Genomic DNA, 23,410 nt, shown 5'->3' on the forward strand with positions numbered 1-23,410 from the left:
CGAGATAAATCCTCCCGCCGGAGTGCAGACGTCGGTAGTGGCGGCCAACGGTTTGAGGATTTAACAGCAGCGTGAAGCGTACGGCGGGCGAGAGGATTTACGCCCAGCACTGCAGGTGTGCCAGTGCGCTGTTGGATAAAAGCGACCCGCTGATGAGACCTGCTCACCACTCACACTTGTGCATCATTAACTATGTTTGCTTTACCTGTATAACCACTTCAAAACAGTTTATATAGTTCAGTTTTCTTTAAGGTGCTCGGTACAAATTTTAGGGAATTACGCCGATGCTAACAGCGATGCTAACAGTGCTAACATGGAGCCTGTGTGCTGAGTGAGCAGTGAGGCCTCCGTGTGACACGCTCACGCGTTAGCGGCCCGGCTATGTCAACAAAGACGCAGAGGTGCTCGGATAACCACACACACACACACACACACACACACACACACACAGACACAGACACACACAGACACACACAGACACAGACACACACAGAGGGAGTGACTTCCCTTTCTGCTCGGTTAAACATCATAACGCTGTATCTTTTACGTATTTAAAAAAACACCTTTAAGTGTCGACTGGGACTTTCTGTTCCAGACGGAGACACAAACAGTCTCTGATTTCCCTCTAAATACGTCTTATGAATCTCGTGTGACGAGGAAATCGCCCCCCGAAAAGGGGCTACTTATTTCACATTTGTCCCGTTTAAATGTGTGGCAGGCGAACTCTGACCTCAGCACTGTGTTTTGAAAGAGCGTCTAAAGAAACAGGGGGAGGGGGGGGTCACGCGACGGTGTCAAAATCGGATAAAGGGGTCTCGTGAACGGCTCCGCACTCCCCTCTCTGCCACTTGTCACTGTCCTCCTCACTCCTCTGCGGTCTGTACAGTATCATATTAGTATCAAAGGGCTCGGAGAACGCCGTGTTGTTCACTTCGTTATCTCGATTCAGGATCAACTGCATAAGCAAAGACATTTGCTACTCCTCGATCCCCATCGGTATCTCTCACAGGTCACACTGTTATTGCGCCGGCTTCTGTTACTCCTGACTTCTCTCTGTGTGAGAGGGGGGAGTAATACGAAAACAGATAAGTCTGCAGAAAGATACTTATATTCCCTTTTCATTAAATCATACACATAGCATCCATTTTAAACCCTAATTTAACTATTTATTACTCGTTTGAGTTGGTGTAAACACACGGCAATTCATTGTTGACTCAGTGGGAATGAATAATAAATGTGTGATGATATCTCTGTACCTGTGAAGGACCGTCTTGTGGCTTTGGTGGACTTTGTGAGGTGAGGAGGCAGAGCGCTGGTCTCTGGACTCTGTGGAGTCTCGTACAAATACATTTTATTTCCCATATTTCCTGCTGTAAACAGTGCAGTGTCCTGAGGAATAAACAGCTTTTGGGGGGGAAAGAAAATGACATTCCGCCTTTAGAGACAGTTGATCGAAGATTGTGAGTTTTAATGGTACAACAGTGACTCCTGTGGGTCAGCTGAGGTACTGCACATAGAGTTCAAAGTTCAAATGTATTGTTTTATTCAAACTTCCCAAAACGAATGTTTGTTATATAGTCGTTTATGCCTCTTTTTGTGTAGCTTTGTGCTCTTTTCTCTCTCTCCTTGTAGTCTTTGTGGTCTTTTTGTGCATCTTAATGGTCTTTTTGTGTATACGTGTGGTTTTGTGTCACTTTATAGTCTTTTTGTGTAAATTTGTATCTGCACTCTGTGTCTTTCTTGTCATTTTATTTACCCACTTTTTCTCTCTCCGTGTATCATTTTCAGTCTCTTTCTTGTCATTTAGTGTCCCTTTAGTTTCTTTCTGTCTCTTTCTTGTCGTTTGTTGTCTCTTTACAGTTAATCTGTGTCTCTCTGTGTTTTTTTTCATCCTTTCCACATTTGTTCTGTGCCTTTTTGTGTCTCTTTGTAGCTGCGTGTTGTTGTTTTGGTCATTTCCATGTTTATTTTGTGGTCATTTTGAATCTCCTCCCTGTTAGTACATATCTTTGACTGACGTTTTGTTGGTGAGTGTGAGGGTCTGTCCCCCTGCACAAACCCCACTGGTTTTACGAGAAAACGCAGCTAGACTTATTAAAAAAAGACAATAGGTCCTGGAATAGTTCGTATAACTATTTCTGTATTGGAATAGTTATTAATGAGAAAGGCCATTAAGTCCCAGCAAGTAGTCTGCATTTCATCCCAAAGGTGTTAGCCGGAGTCCAATCAGCACTCCATCCTTTTCACACCAAACTGTGGAAACTGTAAAATGTATTTATCGCCCTCATTCATCATGCTGAAAGCTACCAGACGTCAGATCACACAGCGGCGAGGTAGTGGGAGGGTTTGTCCACTTACGTCTCACCGCGCTGAGGAAATAGACTCAAATACCTCCTGTGCATTCCATCACACGATCTGTATTCTGGAAATCTACGTTTCCACACGGCTGCCATGTTGACCGTGTCCAACGGTGCAGTTCACCGTTTTCTCAGCAGACGAGGCCGATGGAGGCTGGGGTGGGGGGGGGGAGCTGGAGGCCGCAGGCCCCTCGCATCCGACTATTGGACGACAATTTAAAAAAGCCAGAAGCACGTTAAAGAAATGCAGAGCTGCGATGGATCCGCTGTGACGCTCGGGTATAGAAAGAGAGTGTTGTTCTGCAGCCTCTCACCTCCCGGAGGCAAACAATAACCTTCTTGTAGCTCGCGTTTTAAAAGCCCATTCAGCCAAACTCCTGTTGCCCGAGACTCAAACCAACGACATGCTTGTAAAAAAAAAAAAAAAAAAAAAGAAAGGACCAATTTGCCTCCCGACGGTTTCTGCAGGCGAGACGCCGCTCACCCCGAGAGCCGCGCTCGGGACGATTAGCATCTCATTATCTGTCCTCTTTTCCTAAATTTGACTCAAGTTCAAAGAGGACTGTCCTGCGATGCGTCACTTCATTCGGGTCGGATCTCATTTCCTCCCACTTCACAGGAGACGAGCGGCTGCTGTGGTTTACTGCAGACCTCCGTCTGCTCCTCGACTCCTGCATTTGATCTTTACGGCCGAGCTCTGACTTCTCAATATGTTGATGGATTTTATGAGAGTTCTCCGCTGATCGCTGAGCTTATTTTATGTATTTAGAGTGGAGGAGGCGGCCTTTGATGGTCTGAACTAATCTTCCTCCACATTTCTATCTGACATCTGTCATCGACGGATCCAAAGATAATTTTAATTCACTTTCATTTCAACATCCTCCGAAACTTGTTTTGCATGCAGCTCCGTGCACGGCCTCGGGAAAGTCATTTTCCAGACAAAAAATAAATCAACAAAACCACCAGGATGGTGCATGATTGGTTCAGTAGATACAGTCCTGCTATTTCATTCAGCACTGACTCTCTTCAGTCGCAGCAGGAGAAGTTGCTTTTACCAAATACGATTTGGGAGAGACATCGCAAGACTCGTAAGTGGTTGGAAATGTCGACATTTATTGGTTTGTCCTGTCCGGTACACGTGTACAAGTGTTTTTGAGCAAGTTACTAAACCCCCAAAAACAACGGCTCATGAGTTAATGTATAGGGGAAAAAAATGATGAAATATTGCAGTTTCAAAATGCACTTATAGAGCCAGAATAAAAGAGCCAGATGTAACTAATGAAGGCTTAATAATATCCCCCACAACATCCTCCTCTACTGTGTGTTTTCCATCCTCCTCTCCATCCATTGGCCAGATCTTCTCTCCTCCACCATGTAACCGCCTCGTTCTCCTCACCTGAGGATCCCCTCTTCCACCAGCACAGGTCCGTTGAGCTTCTGCCACATCGTCCAGCATGTGCATGTTCTATTGTCAGTGCGTTTGAAAAGTATTGACTGTTTGTCGAGGGGAGAGTTCCACACACGCACAGCAGGGAGTCTTCCTCTGACGACCATGAATGTGATCAATAACTAAGCTTGAAAACAACCTGGAGAGCCAAAACGTTGAACGTGTGTCCAGTCCACTCTGTGATTCTATTACGCTGCTGATTCACGGCCTACTGAACGTCCAGGCGGCCTGATTACAAAAGCCACAACTTGTCAAATACAAAAGCATGAGTAAACATTTACGTTCCTTTAAACGAGGGTTGTAATTATCCTCCGCGTAGAGACGTAAGGACGGACGAAGGGACGTCACTTCCCAGATCTTCTACGTGTGGGATTCAAACCGCTCCTCCTTCTTGTCGATGAACTCATGTGACCTGGGACTATTTAATGAAACATGTTTTGGGGAAATGATTAATGCCTTGAATTGACAAGGATTTCTTCACCAGTGAAGGTTGTGCAGTTAATATGCTAGCAGTCAACTAATGCAGACCTGCAGCAAAGTAGTACTACAGTAGTAGTATTATCTGCCTTATTTCTACTAAATGTATTTCTAATGTTACTCCCTTAAACTGTAATGTGAACACTGCTGAAGTCCTAAACACGGAAGAATGTGAAGACAGAGTCAAATATTTATGAAACAGAAGTTCTGTGAAATTTTTGAATGTTTTGGTGAATTTTCCATCATTTTGTCTCCTTTTTTTAATGTGTTTTGTCTTTTTTCTCATTTGGTCTGCTGCTCAAGTGTCTGTTTTGTTGATTCTTCTGTGTTTTTTCACAATGTTGTCTGTTCTGGTGTTTTTTAAATTTCCCTCATCATGGAGGCTTTTATGTTTTTCGAGTCATTTTCTCTGTTTTGCTGAATATTTCACATTTTTCAGCAATTTGTCTTTTTTGCTTTTATTCTTAATTTTTGTCTTTTTAAATTCCCAAAGTCAACCAATCATGTGGTAGTCATGGCTTTTATTTTTAAAATAACTTTGTGTTTTAACATGTTCATATAGTAGATACGTAACTGAAGACAAAGAAAAAACTACTGAACACAGATCATATTTAATACTTTCCTGCCTCCTGCTGTTCTACTTTGGGTGGAAGTACCATCGTTTGGCCACTAGGTGGAGCTACTTACCCACAAAAGGAACTTTCCTGCAACTTCAATTCTATGCAAATACCTCGACGGCTATTATGAAGTCAGAAAACGACTGAAAACCCTTATTAGACCCGTTCCTTAATTAAGAAATACATATTTCGATATCATTTGAATCCCCAATAACTGAATAAAAGACATTGATTGGACACAGAAAGCTAAAAATTGTGTTTGAACTACGATGCAAATCATTTTAATGTATACGATCGTTCCTATACAGAAAAGTATTGCGATATACACGATCGCACTTGAATGGTTTTAATATAGTACGACAGGTAACAATCCAAACATGACGTATTGCTCATCAAATTCGATTTCAAAGCAACTTTGAAACTAGTGAAGTAATTAAACGCGCTCTGCGCATCGTTACCTGTATCACTTGATTGACATCTTCTCCTGCAAGCGGGGCCGCTAGACACAATGGAGGGGGAGGCGGCGGGAGGGCGGGCAGGAGCGCAGCCATCCAATGGGATCGGCGATGGGAGGGAGTTTGTGGCTCTCCAGCTTTGTCCGAACTTACAGGGACTCCTGAGCGCAATATGACCGAGGCACCGTTATTCCACGGGACGCTCTGCGCGCCGCGCACCCGCTCGCCAACTTCGGATAAACTTTTTTATTGTTTTTAAATATTAGTATTATTGTTTCGCGTACCTTGCACGAGCGAGGCCGTTTTGTTTCACCTTTCAAAGTATTACCAGTTTCCTGCCTCTTTTTTTTTTTTTTTTTGGTGTGGAGTTGAATTAAAAGTTTCCAGCTGCAGGGATCCCCGTCTCCCTTCAAGGAGGATTTCTGCTCGTTGCGCGGCATCAGGAGGAGCAGAAGAGAACTCGTGGAGTACTTTGGGACAGTGAATGACGAGCCGCTCACTGACTAACTAATGCGGCGCTTTGGTGGGTGCAGTGGATGCGTCTCCGGCATGGACTCTGTCTGACTTGACCATGGCGCGCACAGGTAGGGGCTTGGGCCGCTTTCACTTCGTTCTGCTGGCGCTGTGGACCCTGTCGCGGCACTCCGCGTCCAGCCAGGTCCGTCAAGAGTTCCAGGTCCCGGAGGAGCAGCCCGTCGGCACCTACGTGGGCACCATAGAGACCAAGCCCAGCTTCTCGTACCGCTTCAGCGAGAGCCACAAACTTTTTGCAATCAACGCCACCACCGGCGTGATCTACACCTCCTCGGTGATTGACAGGGAGCTCCTGCAGAGCGATGTCATCAACGTGGTGGTGCTGTCCAGCCAGCCCACGTACCCCACCGAGGTGCGCATAGTGGTTTTGGATATCAACGACAACTCCCCGGTGTTCCCGGACGCGTCCATCGTCGTGTCCTTCAAGGAGGACGCCAGCAGCGGGCGGCAGGTGATCCTGGACACGGCCACGGACTCCGACATCGGCAGCAACGGAGTGGATCACACCACGTACAGGATCGTGAAAGGCAACGAGCAGAGGAGGTTCCGCCTGGATATCACGGTCAATCCCAGCGGAGAGGGGGCATTCTTGCACCTCGTCTCCACCGGAGGCCTGGACAGGGAAGTCACTCCCTTCTACCAGCTGCTGGTGGAGGTGGAGGACAAAGGGGAACCCAAAAAGTTTGGCTACATGCAGGTGAACGTCACTATTCAGGACATAAATGACAACCCTCCCGTTTTTGACCAAGAACAATATCAGAACAGCGTCTTTGAGGACGCAGCCGTGGGCTCCAGCATTCTGCAGATCACGGCGTCGGATCGGGATGAGGGAGCTAATTCGGAGGTCAGGTATTTTTTAGACGAGGGAACACCTTTCCAAATCGACCCCAAAGCCGGGACCATCATTATGAAAGAGGGTTTGGATTATGAGAGTAAGCGAGAGTATTCCCTGACCATCCATGCCGTGGACAACGGGGTGCCGTCCCTGTCGGGGAGGACAGAAGCCACCATCAAACTTTTAGACGTGAACGACAACGACCCGGTGGTGAAGTTCAGGTATTTCCCCACCACCTCCAAGTTTGCCTCGGTGGATGAAAACGCACAGATTGGCACCGTGGTGGCTCTGCTCACTGTCTCGGATTCAGACTCCCCCACTGCCAACGGCAACATATCCGTTTCAATCCTAGGCGGCAACGAGCAGAGGCACTTTGAAGTGCACACTTCCCCCGTGCCCAATTTGAGTCTCATCAAAGTGGCCAGTGTGCTGGACAGGGAGCGGATTTCCTCCTACAACCTGACCGTGTCGGTGTCGGACAACGGCGCCCCCGTCGCCAGGTCCTCCTTCGCCAGTCTGGTTATTTTTGTGAACGACATCAACGACCACCCGCCCATATTCCAGCAAACCCTGTACAGGGTGGACATCAGCGAGGACGTACCGAAAGGCAGCTACGTCAAAGGCGTTTCTGCGACGGACGGCGACTCCGGGCAGAACGCCAACCTGCGCTACTCCCTGGTGTCTGGAAACGCTTTGGGCTGGTTCTCCATCAGCGAGAACAGCGGTCTGGTGACCAGCGCCGCTTTGCTGGACCGGGAGATAGCGTCTGAAATTGTGCTCAACATCAGCGCCAAAGACCAGGGGCTGCAGCCCAAGATCTCCTACACCAAACTGGTGGTAAACGTCACCGACGTGAACGACCAGGTGCCCACGTTCGCACAGGGCACGTACCACGTCTCGCTGGCGGAGCACGCCGCCGCCGGCACCGAGCTGCTGGTGCTGGAGGCCTCGGACGACGACGACGGGGCCAATGGAACCGTCCGCTTCGCGTTCGACGGGGAGACTCCGGCCGCTGTCCAGCAGCTGTTCCGCCTGGACGCGCTTTCGGGGCGACTGAGCACGGCCGCGGAGCTTGACCGGGAGGAGCGGGCCTCCTACTTACTCCACGTCCAGGCAGCGGACGCAGGCAGCCCCGCTTTGCACTCTGTAGGGAAAGTCAACATCACCCTGAGGGATATCAACGACAATAGGCCGGTTTTCTACCCGCTGCAGTATTTTGCCAACGTGAAGGAGAACGAGCCCTCGGGCTCTTATGTAACCACCGCCTCAGCAACAGACCCCGATTTGGGTCGAAACGGCACGCTCAAATATATGATTACAGCTGGGGATTCTTCCAAATTTCGCATTAATAGTAACACAGGGAAAATTACCACACTTGTGCCCCTGGATAGAGAGGAGAAGACCGCCTACCAGCTGCAGGTTACAGCTGCAGATGGTGGCGGCCTGCGCTCACACACGCAGGCCATAGTGACTGTGACCGTCATCGACACGCAGGATAACCCCCCGGTCTTCAGCCAGGAGGTCTACAGCTTTGTCATGTTTGAAAACGTGGGCCTTGGGACAGTCATAGGCACCGTGTCGGCCACCACCGTGGATCTGAACACAAACATTTCATATCTCATCACCTCGGGGGACCACAGGGGGCTTTTTTCCGTGAACGGCGCGGGTCAGATCACAGCGTCGAGCCAGATAGACAGGGAGGAGCGGGACTTCTATCAGCTGAAGGTTGTAGCGAGGGCTGGGGAGATCACGGGCGAGGCCCTGGCGAACGTCACGGTGAAGGACTTAAATGACAACGGGCCTCATTTCCTTTACGCCGTGGAGCATGTGAGCGCGGTGGAAAACTGGAGCGCGGGTCACGTCATATTCCAGGCCAAAGCGTCGGATCCCGACGAAGGCACAAACGGCGCGGTGGTTTACAGCCTCAAGCAGAACCCCAGGGGGCTGTTCCACATTCACGAGAAGCACGGCCTCATCACGCTGACCGGGCCGCTGGAGGTCACCACCAGCTCCTACGAGGTGGAGGTCACGGCGTCCGACACGGGGGTCCCCCGCCACAGCTCCGACCTCGTCCTCATCGTCAGCGTCTATGACGTCAATGACAACTCGCCGGTATTCGACCAGCTTTCGTACGAGGTCGTCATCCTGGAGTCTGAGCCTGTCAACAGTCGCTTTTTCAAAGTGGAGGCCGCCGACATGGACTCCGGTCTCAACGGGGAGATTATGTATGACATCGCCGGGGGCAACACCAGGGATGTGTTTGGCATCTTTCCAGACGGGCAGCTGTACATCAAAGACGAGCTGGACCGAGAGGCACAAGACCGATATAACTTAGTGGTCGTGGCCAAAGACCGGGCCGTGGAGCCGCTGAGCGCCGCCGTCAACGTCAGCGTGATTCTGGATGACGTGAACGACAACCGCCCCCTTTTCAACAGCACCAATTATGTGTTTCATTTTGAGGAAGAGCAGAAGAGGGGGTCGCTGGCTGGCCATGTTTACGCCGAGGACAAGGACTTTGGCCCAAACAGCGAGGTGAGATACTCATTTGAGACTCCGCAGCCCAACTTTGAGCTGAACGCCATCACGGGGGAGTTGACCAGCACGCTGCAGTTTGATCGCGAGGCGCTCATGAGACAAAGAGGCGCCGCCGTGTTCGGCTTTGTGGTCGTCTCGTCGGATCAGGGTCTCCCCAAGCCCCTCAGGGACCAGGCCAAGGTGCAAGTTTACATTCAAGACATCAACGACAACCCGCCTAAATTCACAAAAGACATTTACCAGGCCTCCATCTCAGAGTCGGCGCCAAACATGACTCAACTGCTGCGGGTCTCCGCCTCTGATGTGGACGAGAACAAAAACGGGTTGGTTCATTATCACATCTCGGAGGGCAACGAGGAAGGACAGTTCGCTATTGACAGCAGCTCCGGGCAAGTTACTTTAGTAGGAAAGCTGGACTATGAATCTACGTCCTCCTATTCGTTAAAAATCCTAGCTGCTGATGCAGGAGCTGTGCCTCTGACCTCCTCCTGCATGCTGAGCATCAGCATCCTGGATGAGAACGACAACTCCCCCTCCTTCCCTAAATCCTCTGTGTCCGTGGACGTCCTGGAAAACATGAGGATAGGGGAGCTGGTGGCCTCGGTGACCGCCGCCGACGCGGATTCCGGTCAGAACGCCGACATAACGTACAGCATCACGGCCACGAACAACCACGGCACCTTCAGCATCAGCGCCAACACCGGCAGCATCTTTTTGGATAAAAAGCTGGACTTTGAGACTCAGTCACTTTACAAACTCAACGTCACGGCGAAGGACAACGGGAGACCAGCTCGCTCCTCATCCGTTCCTGTGGTCATTCACGTCAGGGATTTTAACGACAACCCCCCCGTGTTTACCCCTGGGGACATTTTCAAATCCATCCCCGAAAATCTTCCCCTCTCAGCTTCTGTCATGACCATTGCAGCTCACGACACGGATGCAGACATAAACGGGCAGCTGGAGTACTCCATCGTTCACCAGATTCCCCGGGGGGGCCACTTTGGCATCGATTCAGGCACCGGGCTCATTTACACCAGCAAGGAAATCGACAGGGAGTTTTCAAACCTGTTCGAGCTGACAGTCAAAGCCACCGACCAGGCCGTGCCAGTCGAATTCCGCCGCTTTGCCCTGAAAAATGTCACAATTTGGGTCACAGACTTGAATGATAACGTCCCCACTTTTATGTCCCAGAATGCCCTCGTAGCCGAGCCCAACATAGTCATCGGCTCCATCCTGACAACCGTGTCGGCCTTTGACCCCGACGAGGGCTCCAACGGAGAAGTGGAGTACGAGCTGGTGGAGGGGGACTCGGACACTTTCATCATGGACAGATACAGCGGAGACATCCGCCTGGCCTCCCAACTGTTGCAGTCCCGGCTCATGTACACGCTCACCGTGTCGGCCACCGACCACGGCGACAGCCGCAAGACCTCCAGAACCGAGCTCACCATCATCCTCCGAGGGTTGGACGGGCCTGTTTTCTCCCAGCCGAAGTACATCACCATCCTCAAAGAGGGCCAGCCGCCGGGCACCAACGTCATCTCCCTGGATGCCTCCAGCCCGCGGGGCTCAGCGACCAAAGTGGAGTATTTCATCGTGGGGGTCCGCAGTGGCGGAAAAGCCGTGGGACGCCTTTTCACCATCGGCCGGCACACTGGAGTGATACAGACGGCCGCAGAGCTGGACCGAGAACAAGGCAGCGACCTCTACCTGGTGGTCGTGTACGCCATCGAGACGGACGCCAGCCAGCCCAGGACGCAGCGCGCTGAGGTGAGTGCACCGCTGACTTCTCTGCAAAGCCACATCGCATTCAGCTGCGATCGGTTCTGCGTTTGATCTGTCTGGCAGGGCGAGGGCACGAACTCACTCGCTGACATTTGTAAGAGACGTTGGGATGGAATAAGTATAATGGGATCAAGGTTTTAGCTGGAGGGGGAGGGAGTCTGTCCAAGGCTCACATAAAAACAGAGAGACACCTATGGCCTGTGCATTCATTCAACTCCTTTTTATGCATGGCTCTGCATTTTATTGAATCATAGTTTCCTCGTACATGAGAAAGAAGGCCCACGCTGATTATTGTCGTTTCCAATAACATACTAGTCATAACAAATCATCTTAAATGTGCCTCTTCTAGTGTTGGAATGGTCTTGGAAAGGGAAATAATGAGTGCTGCGAGTCGTCTGCACGAGCTCTGAAACGTTCTTATCAGCGGATATGAACTGCACAAATCAAAAAATGACCACTTTTCAATTTCCCCACCGACTCAGAGCTGCAGTTTCAGGTTCAAGACCCTCGATAGTTTCCCCGCTGTCTCAAGTTGGAGGGTAATTCATGAGGTCTTCCTGTGCAGCTATGCATCACCGGTGCCAGTATTACTCTGAGCCCTCATGCTTGAGGCTGTTTTGGCACCGGGGTGGTCCTGGGGTCCCTTTTTATACCACAGGGAACTGCGCCACAGGCAATAAGTGACCATTAAAATTGGGTGACCCCTTAAGACTCTGTGAAAAGACGCTGAGGGCAAAGTGAGTGAAACTTAAGCTGTCCGCTGGGTTTGCATTGTGCGATGCACCTTTTTCAGGCTTTCCCTCCGGAGAGAGTTAAGTCTTCTGAAATGTGTTGCAGGAACCCTAAACCCACATTTGGGTGGCTAAGGCTGCCTGTCAAATGAAAAACAAATGTGAGATATGTATACTATGTGTACGTTCTGCACATTTTAACCAGGACTTGAGATGCCGTATTATTACAGGCTTGGTGGCGCACACACTGTACATGTACTGGATGTCTTAGAGCAAAGAACAAAAGCTCTGTCCACAGCTGAGAAATGTGTTTTGTGTTATCACATTTCGAAAATGCCTGATGTGAAATGATTTAAGTTTATGTATTTGACAGTTGTTATTAATGCAAATGTTGAAGCTGAAATGTAATACAGCAATCCGTTATTTGGGGAAACACTCAACCTGTTATTCATATCAAGGATTATTTGGCAAAATGGTGTTCGTCAAGTCAACGGGCCAAATGGGAACACCAACGGTCTCCCTCTTTGTCTGCCGCGGAGACGGTGATGTGCTTTCCTGCAGACTCCACCGTCGGGCTAATGAGAGAACATGGCGCTTCAGCGCTCGCTTTTCCCAAACATTAAACTCTAGATTGGTTTCATGCTAAGCTTGAACTTTCTCACCCCGTGGAGAGATGACTTTACCACACCACCTGGCTGAGCAGTCAGTCTCTCCAGTTTGAGAAGCGTGAGATCTAATAACCGGGAGGAATTCAAATGACCTACACGTTTGGAAATGTGGGCTGGTTTTGTGTTTTTTCCGAAATGCAACAGTCTTTGCAGCCACAGTTTTATTGGCTAAAACGCACAGGTCGCATCGCTCTTTGCGTCTCCTCCGTCAGCGGGATCTCAGAGGACTGCGTGGTGCGATAGTGTAAACCTTCAGACTAATGTTTATACACCAGATACTCGGTAGCAACTGGGGGGAGATTATTTTCACCCCTGGGGTTTCGACCCTTTCACATTCTCCATTTTCCCCATTGATTGCATTCATGAGAGAAAGTTGGGATTTTCTTTCTGTCCTCTCCCTTGCGCTATGTGTGATGTTTTGGAAATGCTCAAACAAAGGGAATTCTGCTGGACATGCGCTATCGACGCTCGCGATCTTAAACAAATCAGGACGCCGCTTTGGAGAGAGTGTTTTTTTTTTTTTCCTCCGTAACTTCTTGGCATCTTTGAAAGTTTCATTGTCAGTGATTGTTGATTAGATCTGTCATTGCATGACTGATGGCACTTTTGTCCCCACGTCTGATTTGCACTGGGCATTTCCTTAAGACTGCCAATGTTCTTTTAATCCTCAACGTGTTCATATTTTGTGGTTGTGTGTGTCATGCGACTGACTTTATCACCCAGAGATACTTTTGTACTTTATTCCTCCCCAAAACTGGTACAATTAACAAGGAGGATCTCTCGGCAGTAGATTCCTTCATTGTCTGCGAATCCATTCCGGGTGTTCAGAAGGATGTTTGGTTTTATTTCACTTCAAGTTTTGATTCATCACATCCTACAGCGTACTTGTTTGGAGTTGGAAACCAATAACTAAAGGAGCTATTCCACCCGAGGGCTCAACATAATCAGTGATGTGGCGGCCGGTGTTTCCTCATCAGCTGTTGAAGACAAAACACCTGCACTGGAAAGCAAATTAGCCTTTTTATTTCCTAGAAAGGGATCTTTAGTTGTTTGTTACTAGGATATCAAGGCACCAAAGGCAAAGGTTAGAGCCAGAAAGGCACGTAGAAGATTTCACCTCTTCGGTCTCTTGGGATCTGAACAACAGAACGATTTTACGTCCCGCTCTTCACAATATGTTGTATGTCTGTCATTTGAAAAGCAACCCAATCGGATGGAATGGCTGCAAACGTTTTGAAAATACCTTTCTCTAAAGCCTCAGTTTCCTCCGACTTCTGAAAAGTGAAGCCGAGGCTGAAGTGCTGCACCACAGAAAACGAGGTCTGATCTGTTTCTTGTCCTGTACTCGTTCCCTTCCGCCCCCACAGACCAGACTGCAACTACAACTGTTTTCTTGAGCTCACTGTGAATCAAAATGAAGTGCTGTTTTTTTTTTTTTTTTTCTTTTCGGAGAGGCCACATCAGTCTTCGCCCCCCCTCCCCTCAAAGGCATTGTTCTCCCCATAAAGTAAACACGGTCGGAGTGTTCAACAGGCCTTCCTTTGTTTTGCCGTCGCAGATAAAGTGTTGCGCGGCCCCGGACGCGGATCCGAGGGGGGGGGGGTTCTGTTGTTTTTGTGGTCTGTGCCAGCGTCTTGCCCTGGCAGATTTAGGAGTGTGTCTGGATGCCCCCGTCGGACAGCTTCCCTCCCGTCCCGTCACCGGTGTGGAACGTACGGTGGAGCTATTAGTGGAATTTAAGAGAGAAAGGAGTTTTGGGGGGGGGGGAGGGCTCTGGACGTGTCAGACGGTGGTAATGGGAGTTGTGGGAATGAGGGAAGGGAGACATTTTTTAAGGAGGCGGGGGGTCCTCCTCGAAGGGCCGGACGCAGTCGGCATTGCAGGGAATCATGGGAAGGAAGAGGCGACCAGCTCTCGTCCATCCACTCTCGTCTCACTCTATGGAAACCGTTTTAGTCCAAATTAAATAAATGAATAAATACGTAAATACATGAAATATGCATTTGAAATACATCATGAAATAAATAAATGAGGCAATAAATACATAAATATTAAACACATTTTATTTCATGGTACTTTTATTTCATAATGCCACTTTTCAAATGCATATTTCATGTAATTACGTATTTATTAATTTATTTAATTTTGACTAAAACGGCATTCCATATCACTCAAGTCCTACGTCTCTGTCACTGCGTCTCTTTGCCGGTGGGAATCTGTTTGTGTCCATCGCTGCGTTGTGTGATGGTCTCATCCATAAATCTCTTTGTTGACTTCAAAGTCCGCTTTTCCTTCTGGCGTTTTCTTTTGTCCTCGCGTTTGTGGGATGCTGAAACCTCCGACGTGAGGGAAACGAGGCAGAGAGGAGAAGGTCACGAACAGCCGGACAGTACAGAGCCTGATGTGTGTGTGTGTGTGTGTGTGTGTGTGTGTGTGTGTGTGTGTGTGTGTGTGTGTGTGAGAGAGAGCGTATTAATACAAGTTTAAATATCGACGAGTACAGTCTCCAGGGAAAAGGCAGAACTGATACCGACGGCCCCCCAAGTGCTGCATTCAAACTGAACAGAAAAGAACCGGTTTGATGACATTGGATTTATACACCAGCTTAGTATTACAATTTCATGTTCCTCAGGAGGGACATTTTACACCAAGTGGACGAGGAGTGATGCGGTGCATTGTAATCCATGGTCTAATTGGGGTCTTTCTGGTGTGTGTGTGTGTGTCTTATGTGAGAACGGTTGATAACAGTCCAGTCTGGCCGTGACCGGCCCAATGATTCACGCAGTAATCCGTCCCGACGCGCCTTTTAGAGACGGCCATCGAGGAGGCGAGCATCTGCTCGGCCTCCTGGTAGGTGGTCGCTCCCGGGGGAGCACAGCGCTCGCCCGCTTTACGAGGCAATCGCACTAAAAGTTGGATAAACATTCGCTCATGCGTAGATGCGTAACGGCAAATGCTACAAAGTACAAAAGTACACACACACACGCTGACCACAAGTTCAAACTTTATATTATTATGATTATCTTACTCTCTAATTAAATCATTGGGATACTTTGTGACTGCGTTCCTGCAGATTCCTACTGAGCCTTAATGACACCAGGCTGTTTGTCATTGTTTGTCTTGTTCCATTTGTTTTCTTGGACAGCGAACCTGTGTGGACATATAACGGCTGCCCCCCCCAGCTCATTCACAGCAGTTTTCCCTCATCGTCCTGTTCACCTTGTTTTTTTTAATTGTTTTCCTGATAAAGAGGCGACCGGCACAGCTCACAGCCGACAGTAGTCAAGCTCTTGAGGCTGAAAGGTCGACAGCACGGTCGCACCGTTCAGCCCTTAACGTTGAGCCAAGTGTCGCACAAGAAAAATAAAAAAATGCAAAACAAACTTTTTTCGGAGGCACAATGGCTGTTAAGTCAGTTTGGGTATTTCACAAACTAGGCAGAGCTCCAGAAGAGAGTAAGATCCTGGTGATGCTGGTTACCTGTGACCGAGTCCCATTCGTTATCCATGACATTGGATCGTGGTTCAGGCCGTCAACTCCCAGGCGGATACAAAGAATGCATTTAGATTCTGAACTTATTTAAATATACACGAGCTGAAGGTCGATGCTTCGGGACCAAAGACCTGTTTCACGACGTACCGTAACTCCCGTAACAACGTAGGTAGGTTGACAAAATAGTAACTGCCCTTACATAACTTTACCCAACAGGCGATGGCGTTGGTTTTACGCGGGACGGGAACAGCGGCCTCCTGAGTGACAGTCCCGTGTTTGTATGACCCTTAAGCGTAAACCAAAGTAAAAGCAACAAAGTTACCTTTTGAGCTACAAAGCACATTGTGTCGCCCTCGTACAACTCGTTGTGTTGTCTTCTGTGGCAAAGTGCTTTGTCCTGGTGCGGTAACTCCACCCTGCTGCTCCCCTAAACAGGTTCAAACCGAAATTATTCACACGCTATTTTTAAACTTGGTTCACCACTAAAGTCTGTTTATGAAGGGAATGTGAATGTATATTGAAAGAAAAGTTTCTCAGCTCTGCGGTTGTCTGTCTGCAAAGCTTTTTTCTTCTTTTTTTTTTTTTTTTTCCTTCCTCATGTTTTGCCCCCTTTCTGCCTCGTGCAAAGTCAACGCGAGACCTTTGGCTCAGAATAACCAATGCATGTGGCCTGAGCCGTGCATGCTCTGCAGAGTTTTGCATCATCGGGTTTATTTTAACATCGGAGGTGCATTTCTCTTGTCCTGTTACTTTGATTGTCGCGCGTCATTTCGGGAGGGGGGCCCGGTGCTCGCGTGCTCGGACCGCGTGTGAGACGTCGCATTAATCCCGGACGGGAACGTCTTTTGTCCGTTGGCACCACCGATGGAGGCCCGATCAAAAGAAAGGATTCCACATTTCATAGTCCCTCAAACGCAGCGAGGTTGATTGGGAGTATTTTAGTGGGAACGATCAGGTAAAGATGCGATGAGGGTCTTACGTGCCCCCCGGTAACCCCTGAGCAAGAGCTGCGAAAGAGCAGGGGAATAAATCTTGAGTATGACTCCATCCAGAGATTTCTTCATCACGTTTCTCTGACTGTGAAGGGACCATAAAATATGCCCAAGTCCGTTCGGCTCTGAGAAAGGAAAAAAAGAAAGAAATAACGTTCCACAACTTTCACTTGTAAAACGAGGGAGGTAGAAGGGAAGGAGGGAAAGTGGAGGGTTGATTTTGGCACACGCTCCCGGCGGTAATAATGGATCCCAGCCTCAGAATGATTTGTTCTTTCACGTGACTTACCGAGCTCTCTCGCATCAACAAACGCCACACATCCACGTGCAGAAATAAGCCGTGCGCGTTTCCATTGGCTTCACCGAGCTGCTGCTCTCCTGCACATCTCACTTCCCCGATGGCCGTCCGTCAACGGGCAGCTCCACGGCGACATTTAGCTTCCCTCCTCCAGGGAAATCCAACGAGGGTCGGAGGGGCGGATATTCGCTTCCATCTTGTGCAGAGTTCTCTCAGAAGCGTGCACACACACACACACACACACACACACACACCTGGAAGCGGTATCTCCCACAGCAGGACAGAGGATTTAGGAGCTGCATGGGAGCTGCAGGGAGGGAAGGAGGGGGCTGGAGCAGGGCTTTAGTGTCAGAGGCAGGAGACAAGCAAAGATAGACTGGCACCAGCGAGCGAGAGCCCGTGTTATTGTTATCTCCCCTCTTATTTTTATGAGTTTTCCATCAGGGGATCCAGCGCAGCTCCCGCCCTGCGCGCAGCGCACGCTCTCCTTTTATTAAGATGTTACCCAAATTGTGATTCAACATTTGTACCGAGTTTAGAATTGTATTATTTGTATGTTGTCTAGTTGTGTTGTTGTTGTTGTTGTTGTGATTGTTGGATTTCAAGCTTTCAAAATGCTCTCCTCGCTCGCTCTGCTGTGAAGGTCCTGACTAAAAAGAAATAGAATAAGCCAAGCCGCAGTTGGTTTGCAGATGTTTTCAATTTTGGAATTGAAATATTTCTGCTTTCAGAATGTCCCAGCGTGACTCGATTGCTGTGCAAGTTGTTGGATTTTTAAAATCATGCAGGCGCGTGGGTCATAATTCTGTTCGTGCTCTCTGTTTGAAAGCTTTTTGGCCTTTTTCTCCGACCATGACAACCCAATGACACAATGGAGTTTTCCCCTCGTTATGACTTATAACGTTATTTATTTATTGTTAGCGTGTAATTCGTACTTTATTGTACTTTGTTACCTTCGTTTTCAAATCTAAATCCCCATCCACCCGGCAGTGTGCCATGTAAGTCTTGCATTGCAGCCAATCATTGTTCAAACCTGCAGAACTCAAGTACAAATCATAGTGGAGAAAAGTTTAAAATAATGCCAAACATGTGAGGCAAGATCTAAAGGGGAAAAAGTGTGGAGAATTATGTGTTTATTATCTGAAACATTCCCACTAATTGCAATAATGCAGCTGTAAAAAAAACGGTGTCTTAGGTTTCACTCCGTGTAAACATCATCCTCTTCATCATCAAGTTAAGGATAAGCTAAATCTAACCGTAATAAAAACAACAAAAGAATGTAACTTACCTTCTTTTTCTTTAAGCTTTTATTGAACTGACTTCTCATCAGGTGTTCTAGTTCCCCCCCCCGTCTGACACACAGGCCTCCCCCTCCTTAAATCGGGCGCAGACATCGTCCGTTTTGCAGCGGGCGCGGTTGTTTTGAACGCCCCGGGGAAAATAGCTTGTGGTCACTGAGACCCCCCCCCCCCCCTCCCTCCTTTGGAGGATTATTATCTCATTCGAGGAGATTCTTGGATCCAGCGTAATTCCAAACTAGAGGTTGTATTTATTTGTTTTATTTCAGTGGAATATCAGAGGACGCGCTGAACGTGAGCGCTGCCCGGTGAACTGTGGGGCTCTGCGTGAAAACGCTGTATTTAAAACACATTTCTGACGACTGATCGAAAAAAAAAGAAAAAAAACGGAGGGAGCGGGAAGAAAAAGGGCTCCAAATAGCTCGCCGCTTTGGTGAACCGTGCCCCCCCCCCCCGCCCCCGCCTCCACTTGGGCTCGTTTAATTGAAACCTGCTGGCGAAGGTTCTGTGCAGCGATGTGCGGGATCCAGTCATGGTGACTCAGCCGCTCTCTCACATTCTGTTGTCGGACACAATTTCATTAAAGCTGCTGAGTGCGACTGGTCTCCACTGCCTCTGTTGAAAATGTGCTATTTTTACTCTTCGCGTGTCTTCTTTCCTTAAGGTGGCCTGATTTCACCAGGCTCTATTGTGTGCGGATGTCGGGGTGTAATTTAAAAAGCGAGACTCTCTTCTTTCAAAACACCGGCCTCTGTTAGTGCGCCGCTTGCTTACGCTCGTATCGTAACGCTACGCGCCTTTCGCCGTTAAACAACACCGCATGCCTTTTTGCAGAGGTCCAAATCCTGGCACCCTCTGCTCATTTTTCTGGAGTTATCCGTCTCCGCTTGTGACGCGTTGCTCCCCGAGATGGAGGGGGGAGGGGGGGGAGGCCCATAATAAGGAGCCCACCGAAAAATGAATCATCCAAAACTTTGTCTGAACTTGGCTGGCCGGCTGTTGACGGACAGGTCGTAATGAAGCCTGCCTCCCAGGACATTGTGTTCTTATGGTATTACATGGAGGGCGATCAGATATTACCCTCCGGGGGGGGGGGGGCGAGAGAGACGGGGTGCACGGCCACACACTTCTGATGGTAAACGTCTCGAGACTTAAAATACCCTTTTTGACTGCAGGGGGAAGAGGAGTTTTGTATTTTGCATTGAGCTGTCTGACCTGCACTGACTCATCACGGGGAGTTTAGTGCTCGTGATGGAATGCATCGGTATTATGTCTTCAGTGGCTTTATCAAGTCTCCCCCCCCCCCCCCCCCCCGAAAAACCGCTGCAGTCATCCAGCCGCCTAATCCCGCTAATCCCTCTGGCGGATGTCACAGGTGATCTCGCTCGCGTCCTCTGGCTGCGTGCCAATCGATGCCGTTATTCCGTAATGAGCGAGCGATCCAGCGGGAAGCGGCGCTCTCAGGACCTTTCCAGTGAATCGGGTGACCTTTGACCTGACTTGGCAGAACTTGAGCGGAAGCACTGCCTCTCGTCTTGGCAGCTAAGCAACCCGCTGTGTGTGTGTGTGTGTGTGTGAATCGGCCCTCTTGGGAAGCACGTCGGTGTTTCATCAGGCCCGGCGAGTGTTTGTGTGCACGCATGTGCGGGCGAACGCGTGACCGGGTCCGGCGGCGCGGTTGGCCCGGCGGGCCCGAGTGTGAACTCCGCATGCTTCCTTTATTCCTCTTGACGTGTGACGAGGCCGAGGCGCAGCCGGTAACGATGTGGTTATTACTTCCCATCATGCCTCGCTGCAGGCCGGGGGCCGTGAAGCAGTGCGGCGTGTTCTCTATGGAGGCCGACACACTCGCAGGACGTTCATTCACAAAAGCCTGATGTGTTTGGGATATTATCCCGTCAAAGATGGGAAATATTTGTTCACATCTTTTCACGTCTTGGTTTTTTTTTTAGCAAAGAATTCTCCACGTTTAGCTTTGATGTAGCAGATCAAGTGTGCGCTTTGTGGGAACCTGAACTCTCTTCGTGGGAATCAATCAGTAATAGGGCATGGTCGTCACATTTCATATCGTCTTTGAAACTCAAGATGTATTCGCTTTTTCTTTTACGCGAGCCCCCCCCCCCTCCCCGCTGTTGGGTTTGGCCCCTTGCTCGGACCGCGAGGAAGCCGTAGTCGCCCCGGGGCTGGAGTGGTGCCAGCTGTGGTCATATGGAACCAGTTTGATCCCCGCACTGTCAAAATGCCCCGTCTGCCCCCGGTGCTCGACTCGACTACGGGGAGGCCGCGTGGACGTGCTGCTGTTTGCTATTAACTCAAAGAACTGGGATTGTATATCTACCTCCTCGTAGGGGGGGGGGGGGATGACTCTGGGAGCAAACGTCGAAGCATGAAGTGGATTTGACACCAATGCCAAGTATATATTTTGATTTAAATGTACTGTAGATGCCTGGTGGCGGTGTACACATTCTATGTACTTCTACATAGAAGTAAATACCTCCAAAAAAATGTGATATTGGCTTTGCAACTCATTATACTTGAGCCCCTTTGTTCAGGATCTACGCTTAAGAGAAGAAAAGAATACCAGCATCCCATCCCACACCATTTGAAAACACCTCATCTTCAAAAAGACGATCACTAAATGAAACTCCCAGCATCGTGACTCAAATTAACCTCGTGGAATCATTACTGCATTGATGGGGCTCCGCATACATCAGTTCGCTCTGGCGTTAATTAGTTCGTGCACTGATATTAACTCCCGGGATGATTCATTTATGCCGTATGTGATTAGGACCAGCCTGGAAGATCACAGCCTCTCCTTTCATCTGTAGCACTGATGCTAATTCATCTACCAAGCCCCCCCCCTCTCAAGCCCTCCCTGTCTTTTTTGCACTTTTATTTGTTCCCCTCCATGCAGTCGGTGTCGAATGGAAATGAGTTCTCCCCATTTCTTTATGGATGGGATGTACAGATCAGTGGATGGATGGGGTGGAGGGGACAGAGACGGAGACGCTCTCCCTCTCCCTCTCTCTCTCTCTCCCCAGGTCTCCATTGAGCGGAGATTACATCGTCGGTCGCTGGCTGTAAAATGCAGCGCTCCCCTGGCAGACACCAAACAGGACTCACAGGAGTCTTTTCAAACCTCCCCATTGTTAGCGAGGGATTATTCTCTGGGTTGTTATCCCATTACGCTGTAATGGTTGCAATTTTCTGCTTAGGAATTTGTCTTTTTCTGTGGGGAAATGCGTGCCAGGATGTTTTTGAATCAAGCAATTATCATCTGTAATTTGTAAAAAAAAGTCTTGGGTTACATTTCTACGACTCAGGACTTTTTGTATGCGTGTCAATTGTTGTCTGGATTCGGGCAAAAATGAATTATGAGTCGAGAAGGAATTGTTATTACAACTCTAATCTGATACCAGAATTCCGCAGCACGGTGCTTCAGTCAAATCCGTTGAATATTTTGGTTTATTAATTTTTTTCCTGATGTGATATGTAATATGGAATGGGACACAAACAAGGATCTTCAACGTAACGCTCTTAACAGGTCATTAGGCTTTTTTATTTTTATTTTTTTGTATTAAGTTTGCCCAAACACTAAAACCTTGTGTCTTTCCCGTCTGATTAGTGACACTTTAATAAAGTCGTTTAAAGTTCAGCGGACTGAATTTTCCACCTTTTCTAGTGTTTCTATGGTCACGGGGGAAACGACCCGCATTCAGGCCTGTACGCAATCTTTTAAATGCAAATCCTTTAAAAGTAACTGTGTAATTCTGTCTATGGGGACTCTCCCGACTTGGCTGCGAGATAAAGTGTTTTTTTATATAAGGCAACCACGGCTGTTTTCCTTTCTGTCTTCTTGATCTGACAGCAATTGACTAAGCCAGTCCTTAAAGCGTGACAAAAGCTTGGCGAAATCTTTACATTTCCCCCCCCCGCACCCCCCCCTCCTCATTCCCCCTCCTTTGGACTTTTTTTTTTTGGGATGGGCCAAGGTGGACAAAGCCTGTCTTCTCTTCCACTTGATCGGGTCAGAAGGCTGAAGTTAAATGTTTGGTTCAAAATTGTCTCAGCATTCGCGGCATCATGTTTTCGCTCTCTTTTTTTTTTTTTAATGGCGCTCGGGGGGAAGCTCGGAAAACTATGTCGAATCGGCCACAATCGTGATCATTTACGGTGAGCTCACAGCGAAGGAATTAATGCATTTTATGTGAGGATGCCGAGTCCGGAGCAAAGTACCCTCCGCAACATGTGAGAAAGCTCCTTCTCTCTCTCCCCATTTCCCTCTACCGGCTCTCTCCCTCTGTTTCACTTATTGAAATTATAGCTGTCACCCACTTCACAAGGAGGAGAGCCGGGGGGAAGCAGGTCATTGACTTGATTTTCATGGGAAGGCTGATTCGGGCCATTCAGGGGCTGATAGGTCCGGTATTGACAGCCCCTTTGCGGGAGGGGAGGGGAGCATGCCGCCTTCATTGTACCCACGGTTTGCTGAGGAAAAACAAGAGAGCGCCCGGGAGACAAAGACCTCAATGGGAACAGTAGCCCCTGTGTCCCCCTTGCCTCTGACTGCTGCTGCTGGGAGGCTTGTGTCTTCCATTCTGGCCTCAAGTGCTACTCCCACCCTCTCTCCAGCGACCCGCCACCCCTCGTCTCCCGCTCTCTTTTTTTTTTTTTCATCCTGTCAAGTGGCTGCAGAGGTGTCGACCGTTTCATTCTCTGACCCCCGACGCCCTCCCTCCCTCCCTCTGGGTGCACGGGCTGTTTGTCGTCTTCATTTGCGGGAGAGTGCTCTTCTCTCGCATCCGCCGGGGGGGTGAAGCCGCCGTTCACTATGTGTCCTGTCAGTGTCTTTTGTTTACTACTAGTTCTGGTGTTTGTCTCTTCCGATA

General features: G+C 48.9%; 1 protein-coding gene across 1 annotated transcript in view; it reads left to right on the plus strand.

The window, feature by feature from the left end:
• The first annotated feature begins 5,470 nt into the window (after positions 1-5,470).
• Positions 5,471-23,410, plus strand: part of fat4 (FAT atypical cadherin 4) — an 82,540-nt gene continuing 64,600 nt past the window's right edge. Inside the window, exon 1 of the mRNA XM_078101947.1 lies at positions 5,471-11,027. Within this exon, the coding sequence (XP_077958073.1) occupies positions 5,925-11,027 (5,103 nt within the window). The 5' untranslated portion in view covers positions 5,471-5,924. The remainder of the gene's footprint in view (positions 11,028-23,410) is intronic.

The sequence above is a fragment of the Gasterosteus aculeatus genome, chromosome 4, assembly GCF_964276395.1.
Source record: "Gasterosteus aculeatus chromosome 4, fGasAcu3.hap1.1, whole genome shotgun sequence".
NCBI lineage: Eukaryota > Metazoa > Chordata > Actinopteri > Perciformes > Gasterosteidae > Gasterosteus > Gasterosteus aculeatus.